A 27,178-nucleotide genomic window follows, 5' to 3' on the forward strand; every position below is an offset into this window, starting at 1 on the left:
AATTGGGCCTGTGGTGGTGTGGTGGTGTTGCCACAACACTGTAAGCCCTCACAGTTACTTTTGGTGGGTGCAGGAATGGGCCCTGCTGTGAAATATTAGATCAAAAATTTTAATGTTAAACAGGGGCAGAAATATTAGGTGTTAGGCAGTGGTGGTGGTGCCACAACACTGTAACCCCTCACAGATTCTGTTGTTGAGCGCAGGAACGAGCCCTGACGTGAAATATTGGATCAAAAATTGTATTTACATGTCCCTGTTGAACAGGGGCAGAAAAATTGGGCTTTAGGCACTGGTGCTGGTGCCACAACACTGTAAAGCCTCACAGATACTTTAGTTGAGCGCAGGAATGTGCCCTGCTGTGAAATATTAGAGCAAATATTTTAATTACGTGCCCCTGTTAAACAGGGGCACAAAAAATTGGGCCTTAGGAGGTGGTGGTGGTGCCACAACACTGCAACCCTTCACAGATAATCTAGTTGAGCACAGGAACGAGTCCTGCTGCAAAATATTACAGCAAAAATTTGAATTACACGCCCCTGTTAAACAGGGTCCAAAAAACTGGGCTCTAGGCACTGGTGGTGGTGCCCAGAACCAAAAATGTTTTTAGAAGCTATCAACATGAACATTGAGGAGGAATAGGATAGTCACTCAGCATCAGCATAGGCAGCCTTCAAGGGATCTCACATTCATAAAAAAATTAATCGGTTACATCAGCATCAGGTGCTTGGTAGCTGGTGATCCAAGACTGATTCATTTTTATGAAGGTAAGCCAATCAACCGAGTCTGTGGACAGGTTACGTCTCACACGCACACATCTAAAAAAAGCCCACACCAAAGAACTTGCTGTCAGCAGCGCCCTGACATGTGGAGCTCTGCGGTGTGATGCAGTCGGTTGGCTGTCCGTAAGCTGGCCCCTGGAGGGCATCCTGCCTCTGAGTGGTGCCTCCTCCTCCTCCTCTTACTCCTCTCTTCTATCAGTCACCCACGTAGAGTCAGTGACCTCATCATCCCCTCGCTCCTCACCACTGGAGCAAACCTGGCAGTATGCTGCAGCTGGGGGAATGTGATTGCCAGTTTCTTGTCCTCCTTGGGCACCCCATCTCTCTGGGCTCACGTTACTTCCTTCATCCTCAATCTGGGTACCATCATCTGAGCCTTCAAAACGCTGTGCATCCCCTTGCAGCATGTACCTGTGGTCGAACAGTTCGGGGGACTCCTCAGGACATGATGGTGAGGCTAGGGAAGGAGTGACTGATGCCATTGAGCCGATGGAATAGGCCGCTTTGGCAGCTGCATTGGCAGCCAAACTTCTCTTAGCCTGGGTGACAGAGGATGAGGAGGATGAGGACGGCTTTGTGATCCACTCTACCAACTCTTCTGCATGTTGTGGCTCAACACGGCCAGCTGTCAAATAAAAGGACAAGCGTGCTCAACAGCCACGTGCTGAGGATGCACCATGTCCACGACCAGAACTGTTGGTTGTAGACACAGAGCCTGCTTGCCCTCTTTTAGTGGCCTGTGAGCGTCTGCCTTTCCTTGGTGGCCTTCCAGACATACTGTAAAATTGGATTAGCAAAACACCGCTTGAAGTTTACTAGAAAAATGACACCAGGAATGGCCTGCAGTCAGGTATAGGCTTGGCTAGACTAGAATGCAATGGATATATATATATAGGAGGTTGTATATATATCTTTATGCACTGCAGATCACTGAATCACCTGCCTGCCTGCCTGAAAGTGTATTTGAAAACGTACACCAGCAATGGTCTGCAGTCAGATGTAGGCTTGGCTAGACTGGAATGCAGTGGATATATATATGTTGGAGACTGTATATATATTTAATGCACTGCAGATCACTGAATCACTTGCCTGCCTGCCTGAAAGTGTATTTGAAAACGTACACCAGCAATGGCCTGCAATCAGATGTAGGCTTGGCTAGACTAGAATGCAGTGGCTATTACAATGTTGGAGACTACATATATTTAATGCACTGCAGATCACTGAATCACTTGCCTGCCTGAAAGTGTATTTGAAAACATACACCAGCAATGGTCTGCAGTCAGATGTAGGCTTGGCTAGACTGGAATGTAGTGGATATATATATATATATATATATATGTTGGAGACTGTATATATATATATATTTAATGCACTGCAGATCCCTGAATCACTTGCCTGCCTGCCTGAAAGTGTATTTGAAAACGTACACCAACAATGGCCTGCAGTCAGATGTAGGCTTGGCTAGACTAGAATGCAGTGGATATATATATGTTGGCGACTGTATAAATACTTAATGCATTGCAGATCACTGAATAACCTGCCTGGCCTGCCTACCTGCAAGTGCATTAGTGCATTTGAATACGTACACCAGGAATGGCCTGCAGTCAGATCTAGCTACACAGGATACAGTGTGTATGTGTGTGTGTGTGTGTATATATATATATATATATATATATATATATATATATATACAAAGCCGGGATGTATATATATATATACATATATACTAAATACCCCACATCTAACTGAAGAATCAACTGCCTGCCTGAAGTATATTAGAAACAGTACACCAGGAGGAACAGTCTGCAGTGAGATCTAGCTAAACTGGATACAGTGTGTATATGTGTATATATATATATATATATATATACACACACATCAGCTGCATCAGCAGCTGCAACAAAAAAAACATGTAATATCTCTATGGTAAACTAAAATTGTAAAAGTAAATATAAGTTGCACAGTCCAGGATTCATCCACCGTCACCAAAGAAGGGAAGAAGGGAAGGAAGAGGAGGTATATGAGAGTCCCCGATTGGATAACATTCTCGTTCTGTGAGTGGGTTCCCTTACCAGAAATGGTGGACCCCCTTAGTGGCAAGGTCGTGCACGTGAGCAGAAATAGCCCTCTGCGGGACAGGTAGATCTCCTCGATCACCAGGGTCTCCGTACTAGACTCCAATCTCTGTGACCATGAGAATAACGTCGTCAGCAAATAAGCTGATTTTATGCTCTTGGTCTTAGATCGATATTCCTGATATTTTCCTGTGGGATCTGATGCTCTCAGCTAGGGGTTCAATAAGGAGGTTAAAGATTAGGGGGGAAAGAAGACAGCCTTGTCCCGTTCTATTTAAGATTTGGAATGGTAATGAGAGGGTCTCTGCTGTATATACTTAAGCCAATGGGAGAGAGTACAAGGCCATGATGGCATTTTAAATTTGTCCTTGTATCCCAAATTTGGCCAGTACTAACGAGTGGTAGTCCCAGTTCACCCTATCAAACTCTTGTCTAAAGATAGGAATATGGAAGGTGTGCTTGATTTCTCTACATGGTGAATAGCATTAATCACTCTTCTGGTAGTGTCTGATGCTTGGAGGCCTTTCATAGATCCCGATTGGTCCCTGTGAATAAGGGTTGGTAAAATGCTAACTAATCTATTTGCTATAAGTTTTGTATAGATTTTTAAATCTATGTTGAGCAAGGATATAGGTCGGAATTTTTTTGGTGCAGTGGAAGCATTTCAGTGAGGAAATTTGCAGAGGGGGGTAGCTGAGTTGTAGGTCCTACATAGCATAAGAGCTAGGATATGTTGACATTTTTTATAGTATTCGCCAATTAAGTCATCTGGCCCTGGGGATTTAGAATTTGGAAGGTTGTTAATTGCTTGCAGTATTTCAGGGATAGTAAATGGAGATGTAAGTTGTTGTGGAGATATATAGGAGAGGTAAGCATACTCCAGGAAGGCTAAAATTTCTTCCTGGGATGGTTGATAAGTGTTTTTATCATTCTTAATATTGTAGTCTTTATAGTATGCACTAAATGAATTGGCAATAGCGTTGGGTTTAAGTCGTTTTTTTATAAAAAGGAGAATAGGACTGTGCAACGGATAATATGGACTGGAAATGTGTTTATATGCGCTACGGGGTTAAAAGCTGCCTCTACCATTTATTTCCCCCAATTGGGTAGAATATACATTTGTTATAAGCTTTTAATATAAGTTCCTTAATACATGGTTGGGATATTACAATAAGGTATTGATTAGGCACGTAGGCTTGTAATAATAACCACATTTATATTGGTAGCAGCTACAAATTTACAACACTAGACAGAGGGTCAAACACAGGATTTGGTTTTGCATTTTGTATTTTATAATTCATTTATTTTTATTATTTATAATTCACTATTTTTATCATTTGGGCTTCGGACCCCCCATTTAAACATAGAATATCAACCCACCTTCTGTTCACCTTTATTTATTTATTTATTTGTTTATTTTCCTTGGTAGCAACAATTTTTGGTCACTTATAATTATTGCACAGGTTCTTTTTTTATATAAAACCCGGTGGACATCATCTCACCGCATCACTGCTGTTCTGTGCTCACACACAGTGGGCCACTATACTGAGGCGAGCGAGCAGAGAGATGAGATCATATCTCACCACCCGCCTGCATTGCCGCTCTTCCACGCTCACAGTGGGGCTGCCGTAATGCTGGAGGTGAGGCAGTGGAGCAGAGAGATAAGATCATCTCTCACTGCCTGTCCGCAACACTGCTCCTCTGCAGACACCGCGCGGCAGAACACAGATACACTGCTGGAGGTGAGGCAGGGGAGCAAAGAGATAAGATCATCTCTCACTACTGCCCCCCCCCTCCATTACCGCTGTTCTCCCTCACTACCTACTACTCTAGGCTTGCCTCTAAACTAATGTGCACACCTGTGCTGCCACCACTGCAGTGACAACCTTCATGTGGTGACAGGTGACAATCCACATCTGGTGGCAGGTGACGTGGTAAATGACAAGCTGCATCTGATGGCAGGCGACGTGGCAAGTGACATTCCAAATCTGGTGACAGGTGACGTGGCAAGGGACAAAATGCATCTGGTGGCAGGTGACGTGGCAAGTGACAAGCTGCATCTGAAGGCAGGCGACGTGGCAAGTGACAATTCACATCTGGTGGCAGGTGACATGGCAAGGGACAAAAAAGCATCTGGCGACAGGCGATGTTTCTAGGGATAAAATGCATCTGGTGACAAGCGACTTGGCAAGTGACAAGCTGCATCTGAAGGCAGGCGACGTGGAAAGTGACAATCTGCATTTGGTGACAGGCGACGTGGCAAGTGACACTCTAGCACATTGTGGATTATGGTGAGTTGAACTATTTCATTATATATTACAATGTAACAATAGAAATAATGAGCTTCAATCATCCCGACATCATATCAATGATGGTGTCGGGATGAATGAAGCGCCAACACCAACCATTGCCCCCATAAAATGGCAGTGAAAAGCCGCAAAGGAGCTGTGAAAAGAGTCTGTATGAGTTTGGCACTGCACGTGTGATCCATTGATTGCGGGTTCAGTAGTTTGTAACCTTCTGTGAAAAAATGCACTTTTTTCCCTGCAAAAACTATGTGCAGTTATGATTTTTTTTAAAAATGGAACCAGTCTTCAAATCTATTCTAAATGAAATTATACATATTCATACCTGGGAACCATTCAAAGTCAATGAGCCTTGGATTGTGGCAGGGAGAGATTTGGGGCAAGTGGAGGGGCCAATAGGGCTTATGCAGCAGGCTGGGGGCATTGCAACAAGCTAGGGATGCTTGTAGGGTGCTTTGGGCACTTTGGGGGGCTCAGGGGTGTGTGGAATGTCTACTTTGGGCATAGGGCTTTGGAGAAGGCTGGGAAATTTGCTTGTGGGCTGAGAGGCTCTATTATTGGCTGGAGGCCACTGCATGGGGCTGGGGAGCTTTTTGTGTGTTGGAGGTGCACTGTGAGGTACTACAGGTCTTTTCAGCAGGCTGGGAAGCACTGTACATGTGCATACAAATATACAATAAATACATATATGAGAGCCTGTCAAATAATTAGTATTTCCAGTCTAGTCCCAAGATTTACATAGCTCTGACACTCAGCAAATCCCTGTCTGGCATGGTGCATTGTTAATGCTCGTGTCACTGCAACATGCACATTGCGTATGTTAGTGTGTTGTGGTGCCATTTGTTGCCAGTGCCATTCATTGTCAATGCACCAACAATGCACATGTGTTGCAGTGCACAGGAAAAACAGGGAACTGCCTATGTAAACAAGGCATTTCCTCATTCTGATAGGTGGCATGACAGGGATCTACTGCTCTCAGTGATCGAGAAAACAGTAAAATCTGTCATGTCCCAGGCAGCCAATCCCTCCTACAGTTAGAACACACCTAGGGAACACAGTTAACCCCTTGATCGCCCCTTGTGTTAACCCCTTCCCTGCCAGTGTAATTTTTACATTGATCAGTGCATTTTTATAGCACTGATCAATGTAATAATGGTACTGGTCCCCAAAAAGTGTCATTTGGGGTCAGATTTGTCCGCCACAATCCTGCTAAAAATCGCAGATCGCTGCCATTACCAGTAAAAACAATAAAAAAAAGAAAAAAAAAGTCCCTAAATCTCTCTCGTAGTTTGTAGATGCGATAATTTTTGCGCAAACCAATCAATATATGCCTATTGCAATTTTTTGACCAAAAATATGTACAAGAATGCATATCGGCCTAAACTGATACATAAATTATTTTTTATATATATTTTTTTTTTAATCTGTACTATAGCAAAATTGGCCACACACGATCGAGGGCATGAGAGGCAGAACAGGGACACACACAAATCCCTGTTTTGTGAGGAGAGGCAGATCATGAGTTCCTACTAGCTAGGAACCACGATCTGTCATCTCTTATAGTCAGTCCCCTCCCCCCCACAGTTAGAACACACATAGGGAACACAGTTAACCCCTTGATTGCCCTCTAGTGTTAACCCCTTCCCTGCCAGTGACATTTACACAGTAATCAGTGCATTTTTATAGCACTGATCGCTGTATAATTGTCAATCGTCCCAAAAATGTGTCAAAAGTGTCCGAAGTGTCTGCCATAATGTCACAGTCCTGATAAAAAAATCGCAGATTGCCACCATAACTAGTAAACAAAAAAATAATAATAAAAATGCCATAAATCTATCCCCTATTTTGTAGACGCTATAACTTTTGCACAAATCAATCAATATACGCTTATTGCGTTTTTTTTTTTTTTTTTACCAAAAAACATGTAGAAGAATACACATCGGCCTAATCTGAGGAAAAAAAATTGCATTTTTTTTTTTTTAAATTGGGGATATTTATTATAGCAAAAAGTACAAAATATTGTATTTTTTTCAGAATTGTCGCTCTTTTTTTGTTGATAGAGCAAAAAATTTAAACTGCAGAGATGATCAAATACCACCAAAAGAAAGCTCTATTTGTGGGAAAAAAAGAACGTCAATTTTGTTTGGGTACAATGTCACAGGACCGTGCAATTGTCAGTTAAAACGAAGCAGTGCCGAATCGCAAAAAATGGCCTGGTCATTGAGCAGCCAAATATTCCATAGCTGATGTGGTTAAGGGGGCAAATCCTTCCGGGGCTGAAGTGGTTAACATAACACACTGGAATAGCCAGGTATGAGTCCAGCCTTACAGGTCTTGTCCTCCTCCTCCCCAATTAATTCGACAGTGAAAGAGGAAGCTCTCTCCTCTTTGAACTGAAGCACAAATTACTAATTTCTTGTGCTGCTTTTCATTCTTCCAGTCAGGTCACATATAAGTATTTTCACTGCATACATTTAAAAATACATTTAATGATGTAATAATGAATTCAGAACTGCATTCAATTCATTGAACTGTTTTATTTCTGCCAGGGGTTCAGATCTAGCAGACCTATGAAATGTCCCTCTTAAAGAACTAAAGTCACGATACATACCTCCTCTCCATCTGTCCAAAGTCCATGATGGGTCATTTGCCAAACCAGCGCCTTCTTCATCGGGTGGTGCGGGATGATATAACTCCTGCGTATGAGTAGGAGTCAGTAATGGTGGCAAACAGGCACTGTAATGGTGATGTAAACTGAGCTGCACATGTACAGCTCACATCACATTCACATGCCTCAGAAGACTGTAAGGAAGGTAAATGTATTTTATTGTAGAAGAGGCATTGCATGTCTCTTCTGTGATAAATAGTCTGCCTGTTTGTAAGTTGTTTTTTTTTTATGTTGCCTCCAGTTTCGCTATAAAATATAATTAACTTTATACCATACAAATTTTTAGTATTAAAAAAAAAAAAATTTTGTGGAATGTTGATGCTAGGCAACTCATGTTCTACATTATAGTCAATAAAATCAGTAGGCTGTAATTACCTCCAGAGAAAGGTAAAAAAGCTTCATTTGTTACAAAATTTCCATCTTTATCCAAGAAATGATTTGGGTTGAATTGATTTGGTGTCTTCCAATACTGGGGATCAAAAAGCACAGAGTCCAAATTGGCAAGAACCATTGTATCCTAACATAAGAAAAGAGGAAAGAGCAATTCAGCACAAAGTAATGAAAGTGATTTTAATACCTGTAGAAAGGAGCTGGCTATCTCACCTTCAGTAACAAAAGACATGCTACAACATTGTTACAATGAGACTGTTTCCATCTAGTGCCAGCTAAGACTCTGTGTCATCACATCCTGTCAGCAGAGTGATTACCATCAGCGAGCAAAGCATACAGAGAATGGTAGTTCCAGGACTCAAGTTTCGCATTCAGATTTAGCTGTATGGAACTACAAAAGACCAGCAATTCAGACAGCACAAGACAGAGTAAGAGATCAGACCTAAGGGAGAGATACTGCCTCCAAGGTGACCTCACCACGCGATTTAGGCCTCCGCTGCCATTTGTGACATCCAGCCTTAGAGAGGAGGATCTCGGGTGCACATCCAGGCGCACCTGCACCAACGGTGAAGCATTCCAGTGTGCGGTGACAAGTCAGGTTACCAGGAGAGCTTGATTGTTCCAAGACATTAATTTGGGCCTTGACCACAGGATTGGGTTAGGGGGCTTTTGCCAATTTGCAGAAAACAGGGACACTGCACCACAGAAGAAGTTAAATGGACACTGTATACAGACATCATTGCTGTTAGTCATCTTGTTGACACTTGTAGCGTCGCAGGGCTAAAGGATAAGGTCATTCATTCTCAGGGACACTGTATACAGACACCATTGTCCTTTCACCTTGCTGAGAAAGATCCTGCCTTCCTCACTTGATAATCTGGGCCAGTTGTGTTCTTTGGCCCTCCTATTTAGGAGTTTAAGTGCACCAACAAAAGTGGCTAGCTGAAGATACAAAGTCTTATCTTTTCTTCAAAAGGACTGAAGCTGCTAGTGCTATACGGACCCGCATACATTTTTTTAGGGCTATGTATATGCAGTGGGTGTGTGTGGGAAAGTTTATCTAGGAAGTTAAGCCATTATATGTTGATTTGAATAAAGTGATTAAAGTTAGGCCTGTGGTGTCAGGGGACGAAGAGAGAGGCCTGACATAAGAGTGCCATAAGAGGCTCATTCCTCTGTTCTCCTCCTGCCGACCTAAGTAAAGGTAACCAATCTGGTAGAGATTGCCATATTGTGATTTATTAAAGTGTTTGCCTCTGCTCTTGGGGTTATTCCAAGGTTTTGGATCCCCTGAAAGCAGTCTGAATATGGTATTGAGCTAAATTGCTCTTAATCTCAGTTAATTCTCTTCAATTGCATTACTTGAATATATATGGTTACTGTTTTTTAATCTTTTTCACAGAAATAATATTGCAATAATATTGCAGTAAAGTTTGCAGTAAAGGCAATTTCTGTGTTTTATCATAACGTGTGTGTTTTTCATTGGCTGTTGCACTTGTGTGCCTGAGGGGGCTGAATCTGTTACTGGGGTTGAGAGGCAGAGTAACGGACTGAACAAACTTATGCAGCTCCTCCGGGGGTAGCGCTACATACCTAAACATTTTCCCTAATGCATTAAGGAAAAAATGTTTCAGTAAGTGTATCACTACCTCTCCCTTATACTTACCTTAGCCCTATATCAATTCAGCGCTGTGCCAGCCTGTAAACATACCAAAACATACAACACACATCCATCTGGAGCACTGTCCACAACCAGTCTATCTAACAGAAACCCAGTCGGGGAGCACTATTTGATTAGTTAGGTCTTATAGAGCACTCTGGGCTCTATAGGTATTACTTCGATTACTTCCCCCTGTCTCCCAGGGACCCTGGGACATAGTGGGTGAGAGAATGATGGGCCCTGCTACAATGTTAATATCTCCCCAGCCAATCCCTGGTCAATATGGCAGGTGACAAGCAGGGGGCTGAGGGAGGTATAAATTGGCCAGAGTCTAGAGCAGAAGTCCCTTGTTCCTGGGGGAGTAAGACCCAGCCTGAGAGCTGTGGCATCTCTGGGAAATTCACCTGGAACTGGAAGCACGTTTGTGGGGTCCCAACTACAGTTTGGCTGGGGGGCCTCTGTTATCTATACTATTGGAGCATTCTCAGAAAGCTTCTCAAAGATCCAGTACACAGGCCGCTGAAGTACTGAAGCTGCCTGACCCTGCTCATGGCTGCTTGGAAATCAGGAAACAGTGAATACCAGCTTTTTGGATCTAAAGATTTTGCTACTACTCTCTACATTCAAGACTGCATTCATTTTGAGATATTCCTATTTGTTGCTGTTCCTTTTTAACACTTCAAAGGGGGTGCAATCACTCTGAAGTCTCAATGCAGAATTTGTGTCCTCACTGTCAAGTCACGGTTACTGGAGTATCCCTAGGCTATCCCTAGGCTCACTCTCACCCTATCCAAAATATACCAAATATATAAAACACAAAAAAAAGACATGCACTAACTCGAGTGAATGGAAAACGTTATGTACCTTGCTGCAGTGTGTCTTTCAGGGAATGCAACTTGGGATCAAACCGACAGACCAATCGGGTCTGTGCGCTACATAAGTATGTTTGTTAATTTAAAAAAATAAACAATGCGACTTTTCAAACGCTTGAAAAAGTATATTAAACATATACAAAAATGGTTAATTAAGCTGTTAATTAACAATTTGAATGAAGTGTTATTGTGTGACACTTCAATAAGGTTAGGAAAAAAGTTAAATAGTATGAAGCTTTGTAATAACACATTACACCTCTCCTCACTGCCCCTACACCTCAGTGCACATGTATTTTAGGCTCTGTTCACACTAGTGCAATTTCAGATGTAGTTTGAGTCACACAGAATCGCATGACAATGGAAATTAGATTTTTTCAATGATGCCCATGTCACATCAATGCAACTCAGCATAGTACAATTTTGGAAAAGGTTCCTGTACTACATTGGCTTGATTACAGCATGATTATGGCCCCATAGAATGCGCAAACGCCATCTAAATTGCATCCATGTTGGCTACATAATCACACTGAAAATTCGCTCAAAATCAGATCTCAGCAGTGTGAACCCAGCCTTACCATGCAGACTGATGTGTATGAGCTGTAAATGGTGAATACATCGAATCAGAACAAATATGTTCTCACCTTCTTCAAAGAGTATGTATAGAGATGAACTTCTTTTACACATGTCCTTGGAATGCCTACAGCTGCAATATTGGCATACCGCTGGATTTCATGGATCACAGCATTGGTGTACGGAAGCCTCTTCCGGTCTTCATAGCAGACTAGTTTGGAACCATCAAGAATGGTATCCAGTTCCTTATGTACTTTTTCTGTAACAGATGACCGAGAACTATGAAAATGTGTTTTGACTACTAGTGATCTGTTAGCTCTGTACACACCATCCACTCCAGAAAACTGCACTTAAAGTTGAGGCGGAAAAAAAAATTGTATTCCTATTCAGTTACTGCTATGATTCACACACCCCTGCCACACTGCATAAACAGGAAGATGACTCCACTACTTCCTGGTTCAATTTTACGGCTTCTTCTGTTTCTTGCCTGCTCAGTTGGGAAGCACTGAAGCTGAACCAGTAAAGGGAGGTGTCATATGCCTGGCTGTGAAGTCTGGTAGAGATGTGGGAATCAGAAGACTGGCTGAACAAATTTCAAATCATATGAGTAATACATGTTTTGGTATATCTATAATCCAGCTCTATTCAGAGGCATAAGTAGAACCTTCAGGACCCCAGTGCAAGAAACCAAGAAGGCACACCTCCCAACTTTTTGATATGGGAATGAGGGACACCTATCAGCAAAAATATGCAGGAACAGGACACACACCCCTGCCATGCCCCCTTATAGGAGAATTGTACAAAAAACAAGATTGGTTAAACCCACAAGTGCTTTTTTTGCCACTTCTATTCCTTTATATTGGCTTTTGAAATTTACAGATGCAGCAATTTAGGAATCAGATGAAAGGTTTAGCGCTGGAAAACACATTTTGATAGATAAAAAATGCACTTTATATACATCTATATAGATCAGACCAAAATGAGGGACAAATGAGGAGGAATGAGGGACAGAGGGACATTGCTCCAATTCAGGGACAGTCCCCTCGAAATCAAGGACAGTTGTGAGCTATGAAGAAGGACTCCCCTGACCCCTGGCAGGGATTCTTTGGCTTTGGTGAAATATCAGGGGTCTAAACAGACCTCCCCTTTGAGAATAGAGAGATTAAGGACACAGCCTTCAATCTCCACCTCTGCAACCTCAGTTTACTATGCCTCAGTTATGAAAGGACACAGGAGCGATCAGTAAATAGGCCAGATATTAGCTGAGCAAAACAGAATAGCCAATGATTAAGAATTATTTCAAGACACAGGTTTCTCTCCACTGCAGTGCTCACAACTAAGTAAAAATCAATGATGTGGCTTTATCCTGTCCTCACCTTGTATATGAGGATAAGCCACCATGTAAATCAGAGCCCATTGCAGGGTGGTGGTTGTAGTTTCTGTTCCAGCAAGAAAAAGATCCGCAATTGTTGAAATCAGATTTTCCTCAGGAAATGCAAAATATGCATCTTCTCTGCTCTATAAATTATGAAAAGCAGTTAATAGAACAGTTAATAGAACAATTACACAATAAACATGGGGTATATGAGGTTGAGTATATTGTGCCTGTTCATAAATTAGATAATTTAAAGTGGTGTTACCACCAAAAAATAAAAAAGTATTTAAAATTCTTAAAATAAATAAATAAATAATAATTGGAAAAAAATAAATACATTTTACTCACCTCTAAATACCTGTTGCTAGGGGGTCCCTCGTAGTCTACTTTCTTCCTTGCCCGGGCTGGTGACATCACTTCCCCTCCCGCCGCACAGTCATCTGGGACCTGTCGCGTGTCCCAGATGACTGTGTGGCGTATCACAGCGAGCGGAGCGGAGAACGAGGGGGGGGGCTTCGTTCCCCCGCATCGCTGGACCCTGGGACAGATAAGTGTTCGATTATTAAAAGTCAGCAGCTGCAGTATTTGTAGCTGTTGACTTTTAATTATTTTTTTTTAGGGGCACCCCACTTTAAGCATAATGTTTTTTGACCTTTGAGTTATGTGTAACATTACTGTGCCATCAGACATTTTATAGCTGTAAGTCTTTGATTCTCTCAAATGTGCCATCTCACTTAAATTGATTATTGTGGGTAGACAGAGTGTAAGCTGATCATGAAATGGAGGAGTTTAGAAGACAGAGAAGTCGCTGGTCTTAGCCCATAAAGGAAGGAAGGTGAGGCAAAATCATCATTATCATTATCTTTACAACATGAAGGCAGACAGTGCAGTTACAATACAATTCAATACAAGAGGAATCAGAGGGCCTGGCTCATTCGAGCTTAAAATCTAAAAGTAAGGCTGAACATGACCTGGGGGGGGGGGTAAGATTGAGGAGGCCCAAAGAAAGCTGGTCATGGACCAAGGTGGATAGAGAAGGCAAATTGGCGAATCTGCCTGGGGTTTATTTGAAAAGGGTTTAGTGAATCTTGGCAAACCTGAACACAGAGGCAAATTCCATTGAAGTCTGTAGGGGTCATTTACTATAGCGCTGAGCAATTGCGGTAATTAGCGCTAAAATGCCACAATTGCGGTAATTAGCACTCAAATGGAATTCACAATAGCTCTGTGGCAAAAATAGTCCCAAAATCAAATTTACTATAGCTCCCAAAAAACAGGTAGCGCCCAAACCCTTACTCTTGTTAGGACCTGGAGAATTCCACATAGAAATAATGCTTAGAGCAAGATATGATCGCTTAAATGATACTGAAATATGCAGTATCTTTTTTAACCACTTCCCACCCGGCCATCATTCTGCTATAGGCTTTAGTTATCCTGACTGGGCGTCATATGATGTCCAGCAGGATAACTGCCGGCGCGCGCCTGTGGGGGCTTGCATCGCATCGATTGGTACTATGGTGTGTCAGTCTGAGACACCGCTACACTGATCTCGGTAAAGAGCCTCTGACGGAGGTGCTTTACCACATGATCACCCATGTCCAATCATGGCTGATCATGATGTAAGCAGGAAGAGCCAATTATTGCCAGATGCGAGTAGAGGAGAGCCGATCGGCGGCTCTCCTGACAGGGGGGTCTGCGCTGGTTGTTTAACAGTGCAGCCCTTCTGTGGATGCCCACACTGGACCACCAGGGATGCCGCCAGGACCACCAGGGAAGCCCCCAACATGTGGATGGCCAGGTATGCCCCCCATGGCCACCGGGGATGCCACAGTGTGCCCAATATATGCCAATCAGTCCCCACAAATGTTGCCAGTCAGTGCCCATTATGAATGCCTGCCAGATCAGTAATGCCCAGCAGTGCCACTCTTCAGTGTCCATCAGTGCCACCTATCAGTGCCCATCCATGCCCATCAGTGCCTATCCATGTGCCACCCCTAAGTACCCATCAGTGCAGCCTTTCAGTGCCCATAAGTCCCGCCTATCGGTGCCCATCAGTGCCCCCTATGAGTGCCTGTCAGTGCTGCATACCAGCGCCACCTATCAGTGCCCATCAGTGCCACCTCATTGGTGTCACCTCATCAGTGCCCATCGGTGCCGCATTATCAGTGCAGCCTCATCAGTGCCTGTCATTGAAGGAGAATCCTTACTGATTTACAAAAAAAAATTAACAGAAACAAAGAAAAACGTTATTTTCAAAATTTTCAGTGTTTTTTATTTGTTGCACAAAAAATAAAAACCCCAGCAGTGATCAAATACCATCAAAAGAAAGCCCTATTTGTGGGAACAAAATAATAAAAAAAATTGTTTGGGTACAGTGTAGCATGACCACGCAATTGTCATTCAAAGTGCAACAGTGCTGAAAGCAAAAATTGCCTTGGGCAGGAAGGGGGCATAATTGCCTGGTATTGAAGTGGTTAAAGCTAATCTGCTTTTAAAGTGTGTGAAAAAGTGATTTCTACACAATATCTTTAAAAGTCTGAAAAGAGATAAATTCCCCCTCTCTTTACCACTAGGTGCCAGCACAATTGAGCATGCTCAAACATGCAAACTACTCTCATTTTAATGCCTGTGTCTTTTTTTTTACCAAGAGTTATAGTAAATACCACAATGAGTGCTGGGTAAGGCTCCTTTCACACGGGGCGGATCAGTGATGATCCGCCCCGTGGATATCCGCTTGCACAGCGGGGATCACCGGAGCGATCTCCGCTGAGCAGGCAGAGGACAGGTCCGTCTCCGCACACTGCGCAGGGACGGACCTGTCACAGCGCCGCTCTCCCCTATGGGAGATCGGGTGACGACGGACCGCAGTGTCCATCATCACCTGATCCGATGAAAAAATAGCTTTTTCCTCCGTCACACTTTTTCGGATCGGAGCGGCACAGATGTCAGCGGACATGTCACCGCTGACATCCGACGCTCCATAGAGCTCTATGGAGCATCCGTTCAGGTCCGCCTGAAAACTCACAGGCGGACCTGAACGAATCGTTCGTGTGAAAGGACCCTTAAAGAGCATTTTTGGGGAGTGAAAATTAGAGATATGTAGCCCAATGCACGTTTCAGACATTGATTCTAATGGTACAATTGTAACTTCCCCAAATAAATCCTTTTCATGTTGAGATGAAATGCATTTTTCTCTCAAAGAAATTGTCCTTGCAACAATGTTGCTTCTTCATCATCTATTTTGTTTTTAACCACTTACAGACCGGACCATTTTCCTGGTCAAAGACCAGACCACTTTTTGCGATTCGGCACTGCGTCGCTTTAACTGACAATTGCGCGGTCGTGCGACATGGCTCCCAAACAAAATTGACGTCCTTTTTTTCCCACAAATAGAGTTTTCTTTTGGTGGTATTTGATCACCCCTGCGGTTTTTATTTTTTGCGCTATAAACAAAAATAGAGCAACAATTTTGAAAAAAACGCATTATTTTTTACTTTTTGTTATAATAAATATCCCCCAAAAATATATAAAAAAAACATTTTTTTCCCTCAGTTTAGGCCGATACGTATTCTTCTACATGTTTTTGGTAAAAAAAATCGCAATAAGCGATTATTGATTGGTTTGCGCAAAAGTTATAGCATTTACAAAATAGGGATAGTTTTATAGCATTTTTATTAATAATTTTTTATTTTTATTTTTTTACTAGTAATGGCGGCAATCAGCGATTTTTATTGTGACTGCGACATTGTGGGGGACCCATCGGACATTTTTGACACATTTTTGGGACCATTGTCATTTATACAGTAATCACTGCTACATAAATGCAGTGATTCCTGTGTAAATGACACTGGCAGTGAAGGGGTTAACCAGCGGGTGGCAGTGTAGGGGTTAAGTGTCCCTAGGGGTGTGTTACTAACTGTGGGGGGGGGTTGGGCTTTCATTTAGTGAACACTGATCTCTGCTCCAATCACATGGAGCAGAGATCAGCGTCACTAGTTGCTAGGCAGAATGGAGAAATGCTGTTTACACGGCATTTCCTCCATTCAGCCATCCCGTGAGACGATCGCGGGTATGCCCGCGGCGATCGAGTCCGCGGGTCCCGCGACCGGACTCACGGGGGTCCCGACCAGTGGCAGGGCGGCATTGAAGATTGGACGTACCTGTACGCCAATATGCCTGCCCGTGCCATTCTGTCGACGTACTTCGGCGTGCACTGGTCGGGAACCAGTTAAGAATGCTAGACTATGTAATTTTTTCATGTTTTGGTAAAATATTTTTTTCTCTGTCACTTTCACTTGTTGCTGTCCATCTCACAAAAATCATTACCCCAAATCACACAGGTGTCTTTACAAACCACAAACAATACCATTGTTGATGCAAATTTAAAATGAGTCACTCTTTTGTGTGTTTTTATTATTTCCAAATGATCCTAATTTGAGCCCAAAACATGTGATATGTGTACCAACATCAGAAAAAAAAAATGTAATTACCAAAAATCACTATTCTACACTCACACTGCAAGAAACACCAAATATCACAAAATAAATCAAGAAGGATAACTCCTAACTAATGCAGTATATGTGTATTCATGTGTAGGAGGGTTCCACATGTGGCAGCACAGTGGCTAATGGATAAGCACTTCTGCTTAGCAGCCCTGAGGGTCTGGTTTGAATCCCAAACATGGCAGTTCATGTGGAGAAGTTGTCTGATTTGCCTATGTTGTTAAACATAACTCCTCACTCAGGGCCTTCCCTAAATTATGTCTAAATATAGTATCTATGTGTAGGAGGGTTCGATCACCATTGCAAATTGTGTCATATGTTTTAGATGGGTAAGGACTCTAATCAGCCTTAACATGTTCCCACCAGCACTAATTGCAGCCTCTTACCAAGACAAAGCCCACAAAATGACAGCTGTTTATCTCTCAGTATGCTGACAGTAATCAGCCATAACCAGCCTTCAAAACAAATGGCATATGCCAGAAAGTTGTTCACTGGCTCTCTGGCCTGCCACAGTACACCTGCATTGATTAACTTCTTGCACCCCTGGGACTTGGGACAGTTTGAAACCACAAAGATGCAGCCTAAAGACATGTCACAGCACAATGGCTAAAAGGTTACCACTGCTGCCTAGCAGCAATGAGTTTGAATCCCAATCCTGCTACCTGGCTAGAGGTTTGTATGTTGTAGTGTTAAAGTTTCTTTTTCAGCAGTGATGACATTTTTGATGACTTTCACATAATGGAACCCCAAGAAATCACATTATAAATCAAGTAATTGTGGGTTTGTGCCAAATCTAAAACTGGGGTGTTTTGGCCCAGATATGGATGTCTAAGCCTGGTGCGATGCTGCATACATATTTTAATTTAGTATGCTTATGATTTCCTATTTTGGACCCTCCATATGTCCAACAACGTACAAGTTTGATTTGGAGATTTTTGGGATCACTGATCATGGGCAGAGCATTGGACATGTTTTATTTTGAGCTTTACCCTGCACAGATATCAATGCTGAGGCATTTTTTCATTTGTAAAGAGTGTGTATTCCTAAAGAACAGGTGTGAGCACTTGAGGCTTACCTCAAGAGACAGAAACATTTACACTGGTGGGTGTGTCCCTTAGACCTCTTTCACACTGAAGGCAGTTTTTAGGCATTTTAGTGCCTGTAAAGCACATGAAAACTGCCTCCCATGCCTCCCCAGTGCTTTCACACTGGGTCGTTGCACTTGCGGGACGTAACAAAAAGTCCTGCAAGGCTCTCCGGGTGACGTCTTTGGATGGCCACGCCCCATAGCTATGAAAAAGACACCAGACAGAGGGTGACAACACAAAGAAGAAAGACATTGGCGAGGAAGAACACAGCAGTGGGAGAAGACGATGGCAAAGGAAACTATAGCATTGGGAGTGACGGCGGCAAGAGAAGATAGTGACAGAATATGGCAGCCAGAGAGACGCAACCAGGAGAAGATGTCGGTGAGAGACACGGCTTCGGAAGAAGATGGCTCAGAGCTATTTTACAAAAGGACTTGTCAAAAACCAACTCTTGTATTTTTTTTACATTTCACTGCTTATTTTGGTGAATGGGTAGGGGCCAATGTACCCGATACACATTCACAAAGGGGGGCTAGGATTTGGGGGCCCCTTGTTAATACGGGCTTCCAGATTCTGATAAGCCCCCTACCCACAGACCCTGACAAACAATGGCCAGGGTGTCTGGGAAGAGGCTCTTGCCCTCATCAACATGGGGACAAGGTGCTTTTGGGTCCAAAACACCCACCCCCCATGTTGAGGGCATGCAGTATGGTATGGTTCAGGAGGGGAGGCGCTCGTTTGTCACCTCCCTTTCCTGACCTCCAGGCTGCATGCTTGGATAAGGGTCTGGCATGGATTTTGGGGGGACCCCACCCCATTTTTTTAAATAGAAAAAATAATCCATACTAGACCCAAAGGGCCTGGTATGGACCTGGGGGGGACACCATGCCGTTTTTTTTTTCCAATTTTTTATTTTGGACGCCAATTTTATTTTTTTGGGGAAAACCCCGCTGACAGCTGATGACTCATCTGTCATTAAGGACGCAGCAGACAGCTTCCCGGTCCCTTGCGTAGCAACCAGCTATATACTGTGAAAATAATTGTATTTTCTATGTATGATTATCCTCAGCTCAGTAGTGTAATGGTATACCCTGCTACCTTCAAAGGTTCAAGCCATCCCACTGATGGCATCACCTAGTGAAAAGTTGCATTGTACTCAGCAGCATAATTAGCCAATGCACATCAGTTTGGTTGATTTCATAATTTTAACTCTTCAAATGCATGCAATGGTATGTAAGTATTTAATAATATTATGGTGTGGAAGTTCAAAAACAGGCTATTCAAAAATAAAGACAAAAAACAATGTGCGGTCTAGCCCCCCCCCCCCCCCCCAGTCCATGCCAGGCCCTTTGGGTCTGGTATGGATTTTAACGGGAACCCCACTCCAAAATTAAAGAAAACATTTATATAAAGTCCCCCCCAAAATCCATACCAGGCCCTTATCCGAGCATGCAGCCTGGAGGTCAGGAAAGGGGGGATGAGAAAGTGCCCCCCCCCTTGCTGAACCGTACAAAGCCACATGCCCTCAACATGGACTGGCGGAAGATCAGAGGAAGAAGGAGAAGACCAGAGGAAGAAGAGGGGAAGGAGAAGCCAGAGGGAGACCGGATGAAGAAGTGGGGAAGGAAGAAGACATTTTTAATAAAGGACTTGTCAAAAACGTACACATTACACTACTTTTTTGGTGAATGGGTAGGGGTACAATGTACCCCTACCCATTCACATAGGGTAGGGCATCGGGATCCAGGAGATTCCAGATTCTGATAAGCCCCCCGCCCGCAGACCCAAACAACTAATGGCCAGGGTTGTCAGGAAGAGGCTCTTGTCCCAATCAACATGTTATGGACTAGGGGGGACCACACACTGTTTTTTTCTTTGATTTTTTGATGGGAGTCGGCAGTACATTACGACCGCAAGCAAATTTAAATTACATTTTTTCCTTTAGAAATGTAATTTTGCTGCAGCACTGTTCTACGCATCGCACAGATGCGACACTTTACAGGCAGACTAAGGGGAGCCCCCAGGCACAATATTTAAAGGAATTTTTCATTTTTATTGTTTCACTTTAAGCATTATTAAAATCACTGCTCCTTTAAAAAGATAATTTAAAAACTTTTTTTGCATTGATACATGTACCCCAGGGCACGACCCGAATCCCCATGCACATTTAATGGCAATAACATGCATATAAGCCTTAAATGAGGACTTTGGATTTTGCAAGTTCAAGTCCCATTGACTTCAACCATGCCGATTTGACAGGCATGTTCGCCTGCTATTTTCATGTACTGTGGGATCGCATATTGGCGCTATAGTAAATGACCCCTTATGGGTGATAAACCTTGTTGTCAAACAATTCTGGCCATTTTTAGGCCTAATAGACAAAAACAGCATGGGAATCTGGGCACTGCCATGGAAGACTTGTACTAATGCTAAAGAATAATTTTATATAAAATAGTAGGGAGAGTGTCTCTTAATGTGCATTCAAGGGCAACAGTGAAAATATATGAATAATTTAAATAACCTACTTGGGGATGCCCTAAAGGCAGTGTTTAGCCACCTCTGAATGCAGCAAACTATTCACAGTTATGTAACTGCGTGAATGTAGCCCAACGATCACCATACTTGTTATAATCTGACCATACTATCATTATACAAACAACTTTAGATTTACCAAAATAGGTAATATGAGGACCTACCTAATATTTCCAATCAATTTGTATCCACTTAGGTAGGCCTTTGAACTACATAATTGTTGGTAGACCTAAAGAAGATTGTACAATCAGATTTTATTGTGTGTGATGAGCTCAATACTGAGGAAAACCATTACTTTTTCAATCTGGTCCAGATAATAGTCAATGAAATCTTGAGGTTCCTCCAGTGATCCATTCTCCTTATGGGTCTGAATCTCTTTTCGTGTAAACTGTCTCAGATATTTCATTTTGGTAAAACCAGTCTGGTGTGGTCCTGGCACATGTTTCATCAGCCAGGGAAAAACATCATACATCTAGGGGAAAACAGAAAGGATACATTTTGTTAGATTTGTAGTGTGAGAAAAAACTGTAGCTCTGTGAAATAGAAGAGGTCCCTGCGTCTCCAACCTTTGCTTTATTGCATCTCTCCTGCGTCTCCAACCTTTGCTTTTAGCATTCAACACTTTTAGGAGCAGTGGTGGCCCATAATGCAGGACGCACAGGCGCCGCCCCACCTATCTATGCATCTAGCCCTCTAATCTACTGTACATGTGGGTTTCGGGACGCATAGATTTCAATCAGGTGTTTTTTTTAAGCACATGATTAGAGCCAGAAGCTCGAATAAGCTTCAAAAAATGGTGGGTATGAGGCACAGAGTGCACCCAGTTGTGTGACAATAGCGAATGAATATTCGCTATTCTTACACTGATTTTCCTCCTGGCCAATCAGGAATGGGATCTGAGACCTGTTTCTCGATTGGCCTGAAAGGTGAAGCGTTCCAATTGATCTAGGAGGACGAGGGAGGAGACGCACGGCAGACGCTGCCATGATGCTGAGGAGGAGACGGGATTCACTGCCTGTGCCATAGATGGGGTAAGCGACCGGGGGGGGGGGGGCGCGGGTGACCTGACCAACTGGGGGGTGGCTGTGGATGCCCTGTTTGCCACCCCACCCTCTGCCACTGTCTAGGAGTGTTGGATGTCTGTGTACCCACAGCGTGCTCCATCCTTTATCCCCTACAACACTGCTGTCACCTGTACTGAAGTAGTATTGAACAGAGCATTAAACAAAGTGCTCAACGGACACCCTAGGACTAGGTGAAATACAGGTGAAGGGTCAATAAATACTTAGAAATGTTCTAAATCCCAATCCATGAATGCCTAATAAAGAAGATCTCGTAGTCCTCCAATGGTCGTTTATTATAAAGGGTTAAAAGTTATAAAACACTGATGTGAACACCAAACAATCACATGGCTACTAGGTTCCCTAAGAAAGTGTGCTGGCAGTGGATGTATCTAGTGTATAAAACAGCGGCAATCCTGTTGTAAAGAAGTAGCCTAGAGGCTGGTGGAATCATCCAACTAATACTCAGTGGGCAGTGGAGAAGGCCACTGTCATCCATCTCAGCCAGGAGGAACACGCATCACCAGAAATGATGCCACCAGCACCGGGATCTGAGTTACTACTTTACAATTGTTTGGTGCTGAAATCAGTGTGTTATAACTTTTAACCCTTTATAATTAACGACTATTGGATGCCTTCGAGATCTCCTTTATTGGGCATTCATGGATTGTAATTCAGAACATTTCACCTAGGGGGTCACCTGAGCACATTTCTTGTGTTACGTTCAAGACTTTCTCCATTCCACCTTGTTCAAGTGGTGTCACAATTAGCCGCTGGTGTACTAATTTCCAAACTTTTTTAGCAAACTTAGCACCAGACTTCATTGGCATTGTCTTTCATCGAACAGAGTATGGTGCGCTCCATTCAGCATCCAGTCCAATCAGCAGGCTTTGGCCAGACAATTAACACTACTGTATTCCTTAAACTGGTATTATCCCCCAAAACAAAATGGTGATAAATTACAAATTAGCAATTGTTAGATGTGGTGGCTGCATTAGCTCACTACAGCAGTTTTTTTTTTTTACTGATCTAAAATGCACCCCTGTTGTTTACAATGTGCCTGTGCACACAGGAGCATAAACAAGTGCTATGTTATCTTAAGTTAAAAAGCGGTTCTTCACCCTAAAGGGGAAGTTCCGCTAATCTTTCAAAATAATTTTTATTGAATTTTCACAGTGTACAAGTTATACAGTGACAGAGAAATAGATTTATAGATAGAAAGTACGTAAAAGAATGACATGAAAGTGTAGTTAAAATAACAACTAATAATGCAAATCGTAAAAAACAGCTTCAAAGGAAGCAACAGTTCGAAGGAGTGTCGTTGGTGGACAACGGCGGATAAAGAAAGACAAGGGGGTAACTCGGGGAGGGGGGGGTAAAAAAAAAAAAAAAAAAAAGGAGATAGGGGAGGAGGGGGGGGGGGGGAAGAGTAGCAAGATCATCAGGAAATAGACAGTTGAATCATCAACATTAACAGTTTGCATTGTACCAGGAGGACCATGGGAACCAAAGGTGTGTAACAGAGGAGTGTTTGGTCGTAGACTTGGCTAGAGTGGTTTCATATATAAAGTGAGTTTGGACTAGATTGATAACTTCGGCTCTGAGTGGGGTGTTATTAGTTTTCCAGTTCCTAGTCAGAAGGAGTTTTGTGGCTAAGAGGACGTGAGTGAGCACATGTCGATGGGCTGGAATCAGGTCTTCAATCGTTAGGTTAAGAATGGCTAGTTGGGGAGATAAAACAATAGAAAAGTGTAAAAGTTCTCTGAGCAAGGCTTGAATGTCTTCCCAGAGCGTGCGAATTAGGGGACAGGACCAAAGAATGTGTAGTAGGGTGCCTGAGTCACAGCAGTTTCTCCAACAATTTGGGGATGTGGGTTGGTGGAATTTGGCAATTCTATGGGGGGTCAGGTACCATCTCATAAGTGTTTTTTGGGAGAGTTCCCAGAGTGCGGTGCATGAAGTGGCCTTGTATACAGAATTTATTGCAGCAATCCATTGTTGGTCTGAGAATTGGAGTTGTAAGTCAGATTCCCAGTCAAGGAGGGGTTTGAATTTGTGAAAGGTGCATTTTTCCTGCAGTGTGGAGTAGATGAGGGCGACTCCCTTGGTAGAGGAATTAGGAGAAAAAAAATATTTCCATATATTCACAGGAATAGCTCCTTCTAATGAGGGATGTGTTAAAAGGCATGTTCGTAGCCTATGATATGTCAGGAAATCCTTGGTGGGGGCACCGAGAGCTAAGCTAATTTGATGGAAGGATTTGTTATGTAGTACGGAGCGAAGCTCCAGGGTAGAGGACATTTTAGATGTAACCTCTATTGGAATTATTAAGTCTGGCGTGAGGTGTTTTAGAGTGTTGAGAGGGATGTGAATTTGTTTGGTCGGGAGTTGGGACCATGTGGTGAGATGTAGTATCTTCCAAGCTTTGATGGAAGCTTGAATAGGAGGGGAATAGTGTCGTGAGAAGGTAGTAGTGGAGGTTGTGCTAAATAGCCAATCTCGGAGGTTCGGGCCTGGTGTGTCTGCATTCTCAATGGATCCCCAAAGCGTAGTGGGGGAGGGCAGCAGCCAATCTTTCATCTGAGATAAAATTGTGGCCAAGTAGTAATCTTTTATATCTGTGAATCCCATCCCACCTTTAGATCTGTGTTTAATAAGTTTAGCTAGGTTGCATCTAGAGTTCTTTCCTTGCCATACAAAATGGTTCAAGATAGATTGCAGGGATGTAAGGTATGAGGCTGAGAGTGGGATGGGGAGTACCCTAAAGATGTAGAGGAGTCTTGGCAGGACCATCATTTTAAATGCTGCCAGGCGGCCAGCCCAGGAGAATTCATATTTAGTAAGTTTGTTGGATTCAGAGAGGAGCATTTGTTTTGCTTCTGTATAGTTAGACAAGAAGAGAGATCTAGTGGATTTGGTTAGTGTAATCCCTAAGTACGGGATACCGTTATCAGCCCAAGGATAAGGATACATGTTGCGTAGGATATTGCTAGTGATAGCATCTATGCCCAGGTCCAGTATGTAGGATTTGTGTTCATTGACCTTATAATAAGATACATTACTAAATCTGTGCAAAAGGAGTTGAATCGAAGCCAGGGAGGATTGGGGGTTCGTGATCATCAATATTACGTCGTCTGCAAACAAGTTTATCTTATGCTCGATTTCTCCAATTTTAAAACCGGAGATGGAGTGAGCTTGACGGACATGCTCCGCCAAGGGTTCCATAGCTAGATTGAAGATGAAGGGGGATAGTGGGCAGCCTTGGCGTGTGCCATTTGAAATGGAAAAGGGTGTGGATAGCATTTCAGAGGTATATACCCGTGCAGAGGGGGTGGAGTACAGGGCCATAATGGCTGAGAGGATCGGACCTTGAAATCCGAATTTAGATAGAGTGGCTCGGAGATATAACCAGTGGACCCTATCGAACGCCTTCTCCGCGTCCAAGGAAAGGAGCAGAGAAGGCGTTCGACTAGTCTCGGCTTTGTGAATTATATTGATAATTCTCCTTGTGGCGTCAGATGCCTGCCTGCCCTTGGTGAAACCAGACTGGTCCTGGTGGATCAGGAGGGGCATAACTTCTAACAATCGGTTGGCAATCAACTTGGCGTAAATGTTTGTGTCTATGTTCAAAAGGGATATTTGTCTGAAGTTTTGTGCTTGGGTTGGTTCCTTGCCTGGCTTCAGTATAGTGACAATTAAGGCTTGTAACATTTCTGGTGGGAGGGAGGAGGAAGAGGCAGCGTCATTACATACTAAAGTTAGGAAGGGAGATAAAGTGGAGCTAAATTGTTTATAATAATTGCTAGTAAGACCATCTGGGCCAGGTGATTTGTTGGACGAGAGAGCTTTGATCACGGATTCGACTTCCAAGGCTGTGAAAGGGGTATTTAAGGAAGCCAGTTGGTCTGGTGATAATTTTGGTAGGTTAATTTCCTGAAGAAAGGATTGGATGTCTGACAGCGAGGGTTGGACAACAGAGGCGTCGTCTTTTAAGTTATAGAGGGTATTGTAATAGTGACTGAATGCATCTGCAATAGATTGGGGGTCAAGTAGTTTTTGTTTGGAAGTGGGGTGGAATAGATGGGTAATTTTGGATTTAGCATGGTGTCCCTTAATTCTATTTGCCATAAGTTTGCCCGCTTTATTTCCGGTAGAATAGTGGGTTGCTTTAAAATAATTGTGGGCTTTCTCATACGCCTGTAGGAGGTGGGATCTGAGCTCCAATCTGAGGGCATCTAATTTAGCTTTAGTTGTTGGGGAGGGAGCGGATTGGTTTAGGTGTTCAAGCTTGCTAATTTCTGAAGTGAGTAGGTTTAGACCCTGTGATCTCTTCCTCCTTTCTCTAGCACCTATTTGTATGAGTATACCCCGAATGAATGCCTTATGGGCATGCCAAAGGACAGTATTATCAGTAACAGTACCAACATTATTATTGAAGAATTCGACTAGACAGTCTCTGATGTAAGAGGAGTGGGTTGGAGAAGCGATGATCGCCGCGTCAGCTCTCCAAAGTCTGGTTCGAGAGCGTGAAGATGAGTCTTCTAGGGAAATGGTAACTGGTGCGTGATCTGACCACGTAATGGTGTCTATTGTAGATGAGGAAATTTTAGGTAAGGTCCATTTGTCCACTAGGAAATAATCAATCCTGGTGTAGGAGTTGTGACGGGGGGAGAAATAAGAGTAGTCTCTTTCAGTGGAGTGATGGCATCGCCAGACGTCAAAAAGATCATGGGAGCGAATAAAAGAACCCATAGGGGAGGTCAACCTGTTGGATTGGGAAGAGGAGTCTATGGAGGAGTCGGGTACCAGATTGAAGTCTCCACAGATTATCAACTGGCCTTGTTTGAATCTGTTGATTTTCTTCATTAATTTAGAGAGGAAGCGGATTTGTCGTTTGTTTGGAGCATACAGAGTAACAATAGTGCATCTGGTGTTGTTTAAGTCACAAGCTATTGCAAGGTATCTGCCGTCTGGATCCTGTATGGTGTCATGAAGGGTAAATGAGCAAGTGTTATTGATGGCAATCAACACCCCTTTTCTTTTTTCAGGACCAGAGGCCTTGAAGATGTGGGGAAATGATCTGTGGGAGCAAGTAGGTTCTGCAGAGTTTTTGAAATGTGTTTCTTGAACACAAAGCACATCACAGTGAGAGTCTCGAGCCGTACGCCAGAGGGACTTTCTTTTGGCCGGATGGTTGAGGCCTTTAGCATTAAGGGACAAAAATTTGGGCATAGTGTGGAGGGAGAGTGGTGGTATATGCAATTAAAGCAGTACTTACAGTTACTAGTAAAAATGGTCCT

General features: G+C 43.1%; 1 protein-coding gene across 2 annotated transcripts in view; it reads right to left on the bottom strand.

Annotated features, from left to right (window-relative positions):
* LOC143974021 (cytochrome P450 2J4-like) overlaps positions 1–27,178 on the bottom strand; it is a 68,403-nt gene that overhangs the window by 7,585 nt on the left and 33,640 nt on the right. For both annotated transcript variants that reach the window (XM_077474992.1, XM_077474993.1), the window contains 4 exons: positions 21,113–21,289; positions 12,697–12,838; positions 11,392–11,579; positions 8,204–8,345 (listed from right to left, as the gene is read on the bottom strand). In XM_077474992.1, coding sequence (XP_077331118.1) covers positions 8,204–8,345; positions 11,392–11,579; positions 12,697–12,838; positions 21,113–21,289 — 649 coding nt within the window. The remainder of the gene's footprint in view (positions 1–8,203; positions 8,346–11,391; positions 11,580–12,696; positions 12,839–21,112; positions 21,290–27,178) is intronic.

The sequence above is a fragment of the Lithobates pipiens genome, unplaced genomic scaffold, assembly GCF_037356315.1.
Source record: "Lithobates pipiens isolate NorthernLeopardFrog02 unplaced genomic scaffold, aLitPip1_a1.2 Scaffold_13, whole genome shotgun sequence".
In the NCBI taxonomy this organism is placed as follows: domain Eukaryota; kingdom Metazoa; phylum Chordata; class Amphibia; order Anura; family Ranidae; genus Lithobates; species Lithobates pipiens.